The 12785-nt window shown below is 51.7% G+C and overlaps 1 protein-coding gene across 2 annotated transcripts in view; it reads right to left on the bottom strand.

Moving 5' to 3' along the window:
* TCF25 (TCF25 ribosome quality control complex subunit) overlaps nucleotides 1–9671 on the bottom strand; it is a 26410-nt gene extending 16739 nt beyond the window's left edge. Inside the window, exons 1-5 of one of the 2 annotated variants that reach the window (XM_040443389.1) lie at nucleotides 9310–9671; nucleotides 2577–2726; nucleotides 1522–1596; nucleotides 723–841; nucleotides 84–149 (exon numbers count right to left, since the gene is read on the bottom strand). In XM_040443389.1, coding sequence (XP_040299323.1) covers nucleotides 84–149; nucleotides 723–841; nucleotides 1522–1596; nucleotides 2577–2726; nucleotides 9310–9660 — 761 coding nt within the window. In that variant the 5' untranslated portion in view covers nucleotides 9661–9671. The remainder of the gene's footprint in view (nucleotides 1–83; nucleotides 150–722; nucleotides 842–1521; nucleotides 1597–2576; nucleotides 2727–9309) is intronic. The other variant, XM_040443390.1, reaches the window with a different exon arrangement.
* Between the last annotated feature and the right edge of the window lie 3114 nt (nucleotides 9672–12785).

The following is a 12785-nucleotide window of genomic DNA, read 5'->3' as shown; positions in this document are numbered from 1 at the left end:
CTCCCCCTCCCCCTCCCCAAGGGTCTAACCCATCCGGAGAACCTCCCTCCCTTCCTTGGGAACGCAGCCAGTGTAGATCTTACCTTTGTTCCCCCAGGACAGCTCGAGCACCAAAATATCTTTTCAGTTCTGTGTCTGGATTCAGGTGTCTAGAGAATCGAAAATTTCACGAACAGAAATGAAACTGAGTTCTTCTACACTGAGTCTGGGGATTCTGAAAGGTCACATAAAACCCAGCAGAGAGAACAGCTATTCTGGGAGGAAGACAACCGGCAGGCCTCCTTCAAAACCACGCCAACCCGAAGCAGAGGCGGCCGGTCCTGGGGCCAAATCAGAGCAGCCTCAGACCTGCGACTAGGTCAAGGTGTGCTCACGGACTCAGGAAAAGAGACGGCTTTTGAAACACTGGCAACAATCTCTTCAGTAGGGACAGGCTTTTCATAGGCATCTATGAGGACAGGACAGGAATAACTTGTCCCAGGATGACCTCTGACTTCAGCACCTTCCGAGAAAACAACACTCCCAGAGATCTACAAAGCTAAGTGATGGGTCCTTGGAAACAGAGGGGTCTCCCTCGCCTTCTGTCCAGGCCCCTGTTGCCTCAATGCTTGGCGATAAACCTACATCACTTTTAGATCAAGACAGTAAGTTTCCTTCTTTTTGAAATATTACCTTCCCTTTGCAAAGAGTCTCTGTGTCAGCCGGGAGGGGGACGAGCTAACCTGTGCTCCACATATAGGACGTGCTTCTTTGAGCTCAGGGGAGGCGGGCCTGGGCGGCTTAAACCACCGCCATCCTCAATCCTCTCCAGGATGCGATCAATATCTTCCAGCCCATTTTCCTAAAAGCCCCAGAAGAACATCTAATCACCACACAGACTTTATTTTAAACGTAAGATGGACAATAAAATGGTTTTTACAAAGAAGAAGCATTATATCGGGTCTGCTTCCTGAACACTGCACTGCACACATATTTAGAAAAAAAAGAGAGACGCTTCGTTGGAGGAAGCTCAGAATCGGCGAGATCATAGAACCAGAAGGACTCTTGAAATGACCAAGTCACAAGCCTACACTGCTCATCTTTCGGCTGTGCCCGCCAAGCTCTTCAGGTGGGACTTGGGCTGTAACTGCCAGGGACAGGCACAGAGGGCCACAGCCTCCTCAGGACACACAGAATCAGGTGATGAGGGCCGCAGGCGATAATGAAAACAGATTTTCTGACAACCGACTGGACCTGGAGGCTTACACCTCAACATCTGATTGGTCCATCAGCACTAGAGAAAGGTCGGGGCACAGGGGCAGTCCAGTGACAGAGGCTGCACCATCCAGAGAGCATCACTTCAGACGTCACCAGAAAACAGAAAGCACAGAGGGAGGTCTGACCCTCAAGGAACAAAGTGAACAAACACGAGTGAGATTTGGTAAGTGACCTTCCCTGACCTCCGAGTTAGACTCCTAACGGGAAGGAATCAAAATATCAAAAGAAAATGAACTGCCCTGAGAAACAGCCAGATGCACATACCAGAATTTCTCCTGCAGTGTTTTTCTTATTTTTCTGTTTCTTTTTCTTCTTTCGGAGTTTGCCACTTATATTAGACTAACAAAAGAAGCACATTTTAGTCAATGAAAGAGACAATAAAATCTTACCCGCTGACAACTAAAGCAGCAAGCTACAGAGGGACACGGGAACACAGGCTCGGTCCCCTCCCTCCCACCCTGACCGTCCTGTGAGCTCACCCGCTTCAACAACACAGACCTCCCACTGGCCCACAACTCTGGTTCCCTCCCAGTTTCTCCTTCCTGACAGAATCGTGGCTTCCCAGGACCTCAAGAGGCTCACAGGGTGTGAAGCATCCACCCACCCGCCCTCTGCCTTCATCTTTCACTTTGTCAACCACTCTCCCTGCCACGCTCAGCCACCCTGGAGACTGGGACCCCGCACTGCACTCCCCCACACCCTTGCTTGGTGCCTCTGCCCGAATCGCGCTCGCCCCTTCACCTGGCCACCTCCTTCCCCGCAACGTGAAGCACTACACCACCCCAAGCTCAGGCAGGCGCCCCTCTCTACGCCACGAGTCAGGGTCCCTCCAGCTGCACTTGTCTGTCCTCATCTGTCGCTCTCTCGACCAGAGGCCCCAGGAAGGCAGACTTGTCCCCAGAACCCGGTAGGCTGACAAAAAGCACTTACTGAGTAAACAAGCAAAAGATCTCCTGAGGGACCCTCTCCCGCACTGCCGTCGTGCACACCAGCCACACCCCAACGCTAACCTGACCTACGTACTTCTTCAAGGCACGTCCACCCAGGGTCTTGACCACCTGACCAGAGCTCCAGACACACAGTCACAAAAAACACACCCCCTGGGGAGAGAGGAGCAGACCCTCCCAGAGTGTGGAGGCCACTCTTGTGCCAAGAAAACTTGACTCGGGGACGCTGTGTGGGGCCTCCTCGATGCCCACAACTCGTCTTGAGGGTGTCATGCAAATCTTATCAGGGGTCCCAAGGAAAAGTGGGGACGACTGGGACCCAGAAAACGACAGCAGAGGGTGTATGTGGCTGGCACCTCCTAGTCCCCACACCTGCTCTGGGGGTGCTGCCTTGCCAGCCACTTCTCCAGCTTTCTTGACATCTGCACCTCCACTCTGGGATCTCCTTCTGTTCCCTGTGAGCAGACACTCGGGTCTCTCCCCATTCAGCACTGGTCCCTCCTCAAGGTCCTCAATGTTTATCTGGAAGACAGATGGGAGAGAACAAGGGTGTTACGGGTGTCCTGGTCACAGATCCCGTGGTGATACTGAACTGTGTTAGAGACAAGAGAGCAGGACAGGGCGGGGGTGGGGAGGGGAGGCGGGGAGACACGTTCAGGATCGCCCTGAGGTCACAGGAGGAAGAAACGTAAGTCTGTGTGCCTAGCAGAGCCGTACTGCTCACCTTCTGAACAGCTCTGGTTCACGGTTACTTTAGTCAATAAACTCCAGAGAATGCTGGGCACCGTGTGGCCCCACGGGGTCTCTGTCTTCGGAGGGGACATAATGAAGAACCCCCAAACGTTACAACTTACCTCCCTTATGGAACAGAACCCTAGCACAAAGATTCGTATACACATTTGTTCTGTCGATGCATTAATATTCTTTCCTCCTACTGGAGACACTAGGTAGCTCATCTACAGTAGCAGACAGGACAAGAACCTGGGGGAAGAAACAGTACCCAAGGACTGACCTACCTGGAAACTCCTCCCTGATAAAAGCAACACACGATAATAAAAACAACTCAGGACAGAACCTTACATAGTAGCGAAAAGGAAGGATCCACACATGCACACGCTCCCGCACACCCTAAACACACACCCTGGAGGCGAGACAGGGGCAGGGGTGGGTACAAGTTACAGGGGAAGTTCTGGCCCTTTAGCCAGTCAATGAACAAACAGATAAGAGAGGTTCGCAGGAATACTACCTATGCTTCATAAACCAGATGAGATGGGATGGACCCAATCTAGTACACTGAAATACACAAAATACACAAAAACAAAACTGTATGTTCAATTTAGAACCTCTGAAAAATATAAAGCTAAAAAATAAAAATAACATCTATTTTTTCATTTACTTATTTGTTTGCTTATTTATTGAGAGAGAAAACACGAGCAGGGGAGGGGCAGAGAGAAAGGGAGAGAGAGCATCCCAAGCAGGTTCAGCATCGTCAGCAAGAGCCTGACGTTGGGGCTGGATCCCACGAATGGCGAGATCATGACCTGAGCCAAAATCAAGAAGAGCTGGACACTCAACCAACTGAACCACCAGGCACCCCAAAATAACATGTTTTAACCCCCACAACCCTGAGACAATTTCTTGTTAAACTTGAGGTCACACCGCAGCCGGTGAGTTTTTCAGTGATGGTTCTCTTTTGGCCTACCGTCTCAGCTGGGAAAGTGTCAAAGAAAAGAACACGGGAACAAATTTTTGTGTCCTTTGGTTTTGCTTTCTTTACCAATGGAGCCTACCAAGGACACAACCCAGAAGTACGTGACGCCAATCTGTCTGCAAATCCATATCTGACTCAAAAATGCTCGACTTCTAGCACAATAGTTTCTGTCCCCGCGTCGCCGATACCGTGGGGACTCCTACTGCAGACACCTTCTTTTGAGTGGTGGCATTGTAAAGCCAGAGGCCCATGTGTGGTCTGGTTGGTTTGGATGTTGGAGCAAAGGAAGAAGACTAGAACGTGGCCTCCTGGGACATTTCCTCTGAACAAGTGGGGGATGCACTGGGGAACTGGCACCTACACTTTCTCCGGTATTCAACGGAATTCTACCCCTAATGCCTCTAGTGAAGCCGGGTGCTGGTTTACTTCAAGTCACGTCCGCTTCCTCAAAATTTTTTTGAGACAAAGAGGGTGCATGCACACGCGAGAGCAGGGCAGGGTCAGAGGGAGAGGGAGAATCTTCAGCAAGGTCTGTGTCCAACGCAGAGCCCGACTCAGGGCTAGACCTCACTACTGTGAGATCACGACCTGAGCCAAAACCAAGAGTTTGACGCTTAACCAACTGTGCCACCCACGTGCCCCGACAATTTTTTTATTTTATTTTTAAGTAATATCTACACTCAGCATGGGGTTCAAACTCACAACCCCAAGATCAAAAGTCACATGCTCCACTGACTGACCTAGCTAGGCGCCCCACTAAGATATTATTTTTTGAGCCCCTTCTGGAAACTTGAGGTGTTCGGAGAAATTCAAATGCATAAGCTCTATGCCAAGCTAAGCTTCACCTGAAATATTCTGGGTCTGTGCGCACATGTGCAAACCTCCAACGATATACATACTCAGTCTTGTTTCTTTACTGGAGAGAGTTGCTAACTGCGCATGATTCATTGCTATTTGTATCAGCAGGCACCAGCACTCAAGGACTCTCCACCCACCATCCTGAGATAAATCTCATTTGGTATCCAAAAGCTGGTACTTTCATCAGTTTCACGGTCTCAAATGGGTAACAATTTCAAGAGGTTCTTGTTCACTACACACATATTCTCTGCTATTCCACGGGGATAAGGCTTGATCGATACTTCAATAAACACCGGGTGGGAATTTCGTCTTTTTTGGGGGGAGGAGCACGGAACTGGAGTATAATTTATGTGGCTTGAAACGGACGCACAGTATGAGTTTTGGAAACTGCATAAGTATGTAACCCACACTCTTACCAAGATGTAAGATGCTCCCATTACCCCAGAAATATATGCCTCCTACCATCTCCAACTAACATTTCCTGATGACTCCGGCAAACATTGCTAAGATTTCTTCCACCAGAGATGGCCTGTGCCCGTCTTAGAACTTGGTGCAGAAAGAGCCAGAGTATGCCTTCTTTTGTGTCTAGCTCCATTCACACAGTGTAACGTGTTGACGCTTATCCTGCTGGTGCCCGTATTATTGGTCACCAGTACTCCTTTGTGTGGATGCGCTACGTGAGCTTACCCATCAGGCAGAGGAAGTCGCTTGAGGGTCTTCCCATCTGCGGCTGTTTGGATGAAAGCTACTGTGTGAGCGTTTTTGCAGAAGTCTCTTGGGTAAGTACGCAGAGGTAGAATCACTGGGTTGTAAGACACAAGATTTATGTTGAGGGGCGCCTGGGGGCTCAGTCGGTTGAGCATCCAACTTTGGCCCAGGTCATGATCTTGTGGTTTGTGAGACCGAGCCCCGCATAGGGCTCACTGCTGTCAGCGCAGATCCCCCTTCAGATCCTCTGTTCCCCTCTCTCTCTGTCCCTCCCCTGCTTGCACGGTCTCTCTCTAAGAAAAATTACTTTAAAAGTACTGTTTCTGTGGGGCGCCTGGGTGGCTTAGTCGGTTGAGCGTCCGACTTCGGCTCAGGTCGTGATCTCACAGTTCGTGGGTTTGAGCCCCGCGTCAGGTTCTGTGCTGACAGCTCAGAGCCTGGAGCCTGTTTCAGATTCTGTATCCCCCTGTCTCTCTGCCCCTCCCCTGTTCATGCTCTGTCTCTGTCTCAAAAATAAATAAACATTTAAAAAAAAAAAAAAACACAACACAAAGGATCAAAATCAACTCGATATCAAAGATGACACGTGTTGAACACCAACTCAAAGATCACCGAACAATTTCAAGTCCTTATTCCAGCCAAACAGCAGCAGCCTAATCACTGAAACTCATTTTGGAAGAAGTCTGGTTTTTTATTTAATTTTACAACTTAGATGCTCATTTCAATTACTTTCCAGGCATGACCATTATATTGAACATAGAAACAGAGACATATACACATACAGTTAACCCTGTAACAACACAGGTTTGAAATGTGCCGGTCCACTTATATGCAGAATTTTAAAAAAGAGAGAGAGATGATTTCTAATCTAAAGCCACCACCACAACAACAGCAGCAAAATCACCCAAGGGCTAGTTGTGAGGATAAATCCATGAACTAACAACGAAGAATGTCTCCTGCTCTGCTTCCCTCTCTCCAGGAGAGAGGCACTTCTAAGTGCCCCGGAAAGGCTTCTAAGGAAACCACTTCAGGTCACATTCCTACCGTGGTTTTCAATTTCATTTAATACCTACGTTTGCAGAGTGCCGTCTGCCCAGTATGGGCTAAAGGCTACACACGTTATTACTTCATTTATCACTCATGAAAATCCCATGAAGTGAGGTCATCGTCAAGAAACAGGGAAACTGAAGCTTATGTTAGATATCTTGTCCACGTTCTCACAGCTATGAAGAGACGGGGCTGGGATCCAAACCTAGGTCCTTCTGACTCCAAAGCCTGTGCACACACATTGTGGCTGGAGACAGTACATGCTGGTCCGCTTAGAGGAAATGCTAATTCATGCAGTAAATTTTCTGCATACCTGGGTGCCAGACACAGGGTGGTGGGGACACGTTAGGGAGCAGCAAAGTCTCTGTTCCCACAAAGCTTCTACTTCATCAGAGAGCAAGGAAGGAAAGTAACACCAAGCAGAAAGAACCGACAGAGAATCTGTACGGTATGTTCTATGATAGCTGCCAGGGAAAACTGAGAGACGACAGAAGAAGGGGAATGGGAACGCGCAGATACGTCCACTTTGAAAGCAGGTAGGAAGGGTAGGCAAGACTGAGAGGGCGTCCTCTGAGCAAATCCTGCGGAAGGAGAAGTGAGACACGGGACATCTGAATACACGGTGTTAAAGGCAGGGGAGACAGCAAAGGGGACAGGTCACTATGGCTACAGCAGAGCGAGCAAGATCGTAAGGAAACGAGGTGGCAGAGCTCATGGGGTGAACGAGACCGGCGAGGGATCATCGGGGGGTTGCGAAGAAAGGAGCGCTGAGGTCAGACGTATGTGCGACTGTAGCCGCTGCATTCAGACAGGTGGCAAAGGAACAAGAAGAGAAGCACTAGGCCGAAGGGTGACGGTGACCCGGGCCAGAGGCAACAGTCCCCACCCAGGTGCTACCGGACTTCAGAATGGTCTCGCACACTGTTGAGAGAGAGAAAGACCAGGGATACCTTCAGGCTGCTGGCGTGGACAAGAGGAAAAGCGGAGACAGAGAAGGCTGGAGGAGGCAGAAAGAGGAGTTAACAGTCGGACACACTGGGTTTGAGATGTCTGTGGAAGGCCTAAGAGGTGACAGACGTTGAGTTGGAGGTATGAATCCCAAGACCAGGAAGGACATCTGAGCTGGTGACACCAGTGTCAGAAACTGGAAGGGAACACACAAACAGCAGAGTCCTGAGCAGGTACAGACCTTGAGTCCCTCTGACATGATGTCATGGGGAGGTCCACATCAGAATTCTTTTCCTCCATTCACACAGGTAAGCATCTGCCATTTTTTTCATTTCTCCCAAACACTCTGCCCCCCTGTCCATCTACCCTCCTTTCTTCTTCAGCAGGAACATTAACTTTGCTTCAGAGACAAAAACCATGACCTGGTTAAGGGTACAAGTTTTAGGTCAGAAAGCCTGGGTTTACTCTCCAAGTGTCACTTAGCATGTCATTTGCACAGGGGGGACTACAAGATCTCCTTCCCAGACTATGAGAATCATACGATGCAGCAGCAGCACCTGCAATGTTCAATGTCCTCCAAAGAGCAGCTGTTGGTGTTAAGGGCTAAATCTTGGGGATACGGGGAAAGAGAAAGCACAAGCACATAAAACGTCCGTGGAAATGGCTGCCTACAGCACACATTGATTTCAGCCCGTGGACAAGTGAGATGAGAAGGAAGACTTCAGTATTCTGAGAGAAGTCAGAAAAGTGGCAAATTTATGGACACGTGATGTGACGGAAATACAGGGCAGACACAACTGGCCGTGTTTCCAACTGTGGGAGCTGGGAGATGAGCACGTGAAGGTTAATACTACTTTTATTTTTGTACATGTTTGAAATTTTTTATGATAAAAATGCCAAAAAGGAAGAAAGAAAGGAGAAGAAACAGGCAGCGGGGAAGGAGTTACTTTTCATCTCGGAATCGGAACAAGTGGAGGGAGACTGGAGAATATGAAGAAAGCGCTTCCTCCCAACTCCCCCAGAGACTACAGGGTGAGGCTGTCTCTCACCTTAAGAGGGAAGGTCAATAATCTAAACCAATCTCCCAGACTGGAAGCCCACACGCCCCGCCATCTTATGATGGGTGTCTAACTTGCCAACTTTCCATAAAGCAAGCAGCAATCACAAGACCAAGAAAGAGTCACTGGTTTCTCCATGATCTTCAGACCTACTGCTGTTTGTTCAACCACTCGGGCACACCGAGGAGAGGATACAAGGTGAGCAAAACGGACACGTTACCCGCCAGAGGTCAGAGAAGCAAGAATAAGGCGATGCGCGCACATGCCGAAGTACAGACTGAGGCCAGCTAAAGAAACCCCGGTGGGCGTTTACTCCTCAATTCACATCTACGGTGTCATTTCTGTGTCAGACACTTGCTGTGGGTGCAGAGATGAGCTAAACACCATCGCAGCTAATGCAGCGATGAGGAAAACACCAAGTCCTGGGTTGTGAGAAGTAAACAAGAATGTCAGCAATGGCCCTGCAACAGCTTAACGTAGGCAATGTTCGGTCCTGAAATAACAGCGCCCAGACCTGGGGAAGTGAGGCCCCGCCCACTGTGATGCGGACCCGCCCTTCTACGTAAAGACCACGCCCACCCTGCAGACCAGACCCCCCCGACAGCCCCGCCCAACCCGCCGTGGCCCCGCCCACCCCATCGCCTGCCCCACCCACTGGCCCCTGGCCCCGCCCCCACCGCAGCCCAGACCTGTGTGCCCCGCCCCCTGACGTCACGACCCGCCTGGCACAGCACCCCCTGCCACCACCCCCACCCCAGGCAGCCCCGCTTCTCACCAGCTCGAACCGGTTGTTGACGCAGACGCCTTCCTTCCCTGCGCCCCGGGGGCGCCGGCCGCCTGTTCCCCGCTTTGGACCTTCTTCTTCCGCATCATCGTCATCATGGAGGGCAAACTGCAGGGCACCGGGCCCGAGGGGCTCCTGGCCGCGCTGTTCCCCCCTCAGCCTCCGGAGGGCCCGGCGCGACATAGGACCCAACGGCCGCTGACGTCCGGAGACCGGGAGAAGGAAGAGCCGAAAAGAGAACGACCGGCGCGCCTGCGCACTTACGGCGCGCTGGCGCGAGCCCGAGCTCTGGCGTCTGCGTGCTGCGGTCCTCCGGAACTTCCTCTCCGCCAACAGTGGCATCTAAGAAAGTGCGGGCGCGTCCGGGCGAGTTCTCGCGCGAGTTGGGCGCCTCCGCGCGGCAGTCCTGGCTGCCCAGGTGCTGGGTGTTCCCGGGTCTTCCGGAGGCGTGCCCGGGACCGACGTCCGGCTGGGACGGGGATGGGGGCTCACGGGCTCCGAGCCACCTGCACCCGGGGACCTAGACTCTGCTCTCCGAGTGCGGGCTGGCTGGGCGGGAGGAACCCGCAGGTAGGGTTAGGTGAGGAGAGGGTGCGCGCAGGTGGGCGTACTGCCGCGTGGTGTTCCTACCGGGGCGATGCACAGGTGACAGCTGGGCGACCTGGAGGGTCCTAGTGCCCGCTCTGCACGTGACTCCTCTCAGTCTGCCTCCACAGCTGCAGGTGGGACATTTTCCTCCCTATTAAAAGTAAGCAATCCAAATCGAGGAACTTCCCAAAGCTGCGGACGGATTTCTGGACATCCGCCTCCCCGGGATAGACTGAAACCAAATGTTAGGGGCGGTCCTGGAAGTTTGCTTTTTGTTGTCGTTAATGCGTCCCAGGTGATTCTCCTGTGTATCTACGTATGGGAATCTGTGGTTTAAGGTGGAGGCTCGCCACCCTTACTGTGTTTCATAACCTCCTGGGGAGATTTTTGCAATAAAGATCAAGGACATACCCCCTGGAAATTCCGAAATGGCGTCAGGCATTGATTAAAAAAAAAAAAAAAAAGTAATGTTTATTTCTGAGACACAGCGCGAGCAGGGGAGGGGCCATGAAAGAGGGAGAGACAGAATCCGAAGCAGGCTCTAGGCTCCGAGCTGTCAGCACAGAGCCCCACGTAGGGCTCTAACTCACGAACTGAGAGATCATGACTGAGCTGAAGTCACCTTAAGCAACTGAGCTACCCAGGTGCCCCTGGCATTAATATTTTTTAAAAAGCTCTTCAGGTAATTAAAATGTGCAGGCAAGATTGAGAACCACAGAGACCTAATGCAGGAGGAAGGCGATCTGGTGTGAGTTTGTTAGAAGAGAATACAGGGCAGCCTTGAGTGTGGGGGTGGCACTGTACTAAATTCTTACGTCCTGGGAGGTGGGTATCCCCACCTTTTAGAGGTAAAGAAACTGGGATTCAGAGAACGACTGGCCCAGGTAGAACCTGGATTTGCTGCAGGTTGGTGGGTCTAGAGTTCAAATGAGGAAGGACCAAGAAAGGGAGGCCCGAACGGGGTGGGTCATGCCCTCTCGGATCCCCGTCTCTTGACGGGTGAGCTGCATGCATCCTGCCTCCCTCATAAGACTGCGTGTTTCTCTCTCAGATTGGGAATTGAGTCTCCAGAGACACACAGAGGAAGACAGCCCTGGAGGGCACATGGCTGCTCTCTCAAGCCTGCCCCATGCCCCTCCTCCTCCATCCCTGGAGTACCCTAGAACTTACCCTCCTTCCCTCCCATAATTCCCTCCCATAATCACCTCCCATAACCCCACTATTAAAGGGTTACGCCCAGCACAGGTGGACCCTCCAGGACACCACTCTCTCGTCCATTCGGATTGTCCAGGGCCAGGCTAGTTATTAAATAGATTTTTTGTCACCCCTAAAGTGATGTGACCAATTGATACAGGTTTTTTGCCCCGCCTGTGGGTGGAAACTTAGGGAGTCTCAACCTGCAAGAGCTTTCTCCTTTGCCTTCCACAGGAGTGCGGCCAGGTGACACTGAGATGGCAACATCAGGCCCAGCTTGAGTGGTGCCCTCCCTGAACGTACGTTCCTGCCTGTGCTCCCAAAGGCGTGGTCCTCAGTAAGGAATCAGGTTGTGAACAGTTCTAGAGAAAGCGACCTGTGTTTGTCACAGGCTGAGTTAGGTGGCTCGGTGGGCTGACGGCACCGTGTTCGGTGCCTGGGGTCCACAGGCGGCGAGCCCTGCGTTGGCTCCGTTCTGACTTCACCTTCAAGCTTGCCATTAAGCCCCACTGTCCCGAGACGGGTTTTTATTTCCAAATATTCCACATATAGGTTAGAACTCTGGTTTCCCCTACTGGGAACGCGTGCCTGCACCTGTCCCCTGGCCCGTTTCCTCAGCTGTGGAATTAGAACAATGAGGACGGTGTTCACCTCCCAGGAGCGTCTCCCCGTGGAAGGTGCTGCACAAATGTCAGCTTTCCCATTGCTGGCGGTGTGACCATGGGCAATTCTTTACCTTTCCGTGCCTGCTTTTTTTTTTTTTAATGTTTATTCATTTTTGAGAGAGAGACACACAGTGAGAGTGGGGGAGGCACAGAGAGAGGGAGACACAGGGTCCAAAGCAGGCTCCAGGCTCTGAGCTGTCAGCACAGAACCTGATGTAGGGCTCGAACCCACAAACATCATGACCCGAGCCAAAGTCAGGCACACAACTGACTGAGCCAGCCAGGTGCCTCTCTGTGCCTGCTTTCTTATGTTTAAATGGGAATAATAATACTCCCTGCCCATGAAGTACCTGGAACAAGTGTTGAGAGCTGGCTGTTTTTACTGGCTGTTGTAATTTAGTGTCATTGAATGTTCTGGACCCCAGCTGACGAAGTACCCTCCCCTGTAGGCCCATCTGTCACAAGTCCTGTGCCTCAGGGCCTCCTCTGGGCCAGTGTGGCAAACATTAGAGCCTGGCATTGGATAGGCCTGAATTGAGATCCCAAGTGAGCTGTGTATCTTTGGCAAATTCCTTCCTCCGTCTGGAGCCTTGGGTTCCTTATCTGGAAGGTAGGATGACAACAGAAACCCCCGCCCCACCCCCACTCCCCCCCCCCCCCACCAGATGCATGAGGCAGGCAGAGCACACAGGTGCAAACCTAAAGGAATCATGTGCCCAGAGAACAGAAGTAGCCATCTGGGGATGAGGCCACAGGGTCTCCCAGGCTGGCAGGTTACAGGCCTCAGGCTGAGCCGAATGCAGCCCTGCTGGCCAGAGGACCAAGACGCCAGATCGTGAAGCTGGGCATCACGGGTAGGAGGGGCCTGAGCACCCCCATCTCATGCTGGGCATCGTGAGACGCCCGTGTGTGCCCAGTGCGCACCAGAGGGCGGGCTGTCCCTCAGAGCCCAGCTTCTGCCCTTGGAGAATGTGCCCACCACTGTGGCTCAATAGTCCTCACTCCACACCCCAGACAGAA

Source organism: Herpailurus yagouaroundi, unplaced genomic scaffold (genome assembly GCF_014898765.1).
Source record: "Herpailurus yagouaroundi ecotype Mexico unplaced genomic scaffold, PumYag 190, whole genome shotgun sequence".
Classification (NCBI taxonomy): domain Eukaryota; kingdom Metazoa; phylum Chordata; class Mammalia; order Carnivora; family Felidae; genus Herpailurus; species Herpailurus yagouaroundi.
Note: the sequence above shows the minus strand (reverse complement) of the source record. Positions and strands in the feature narration are given on the sequence as shown.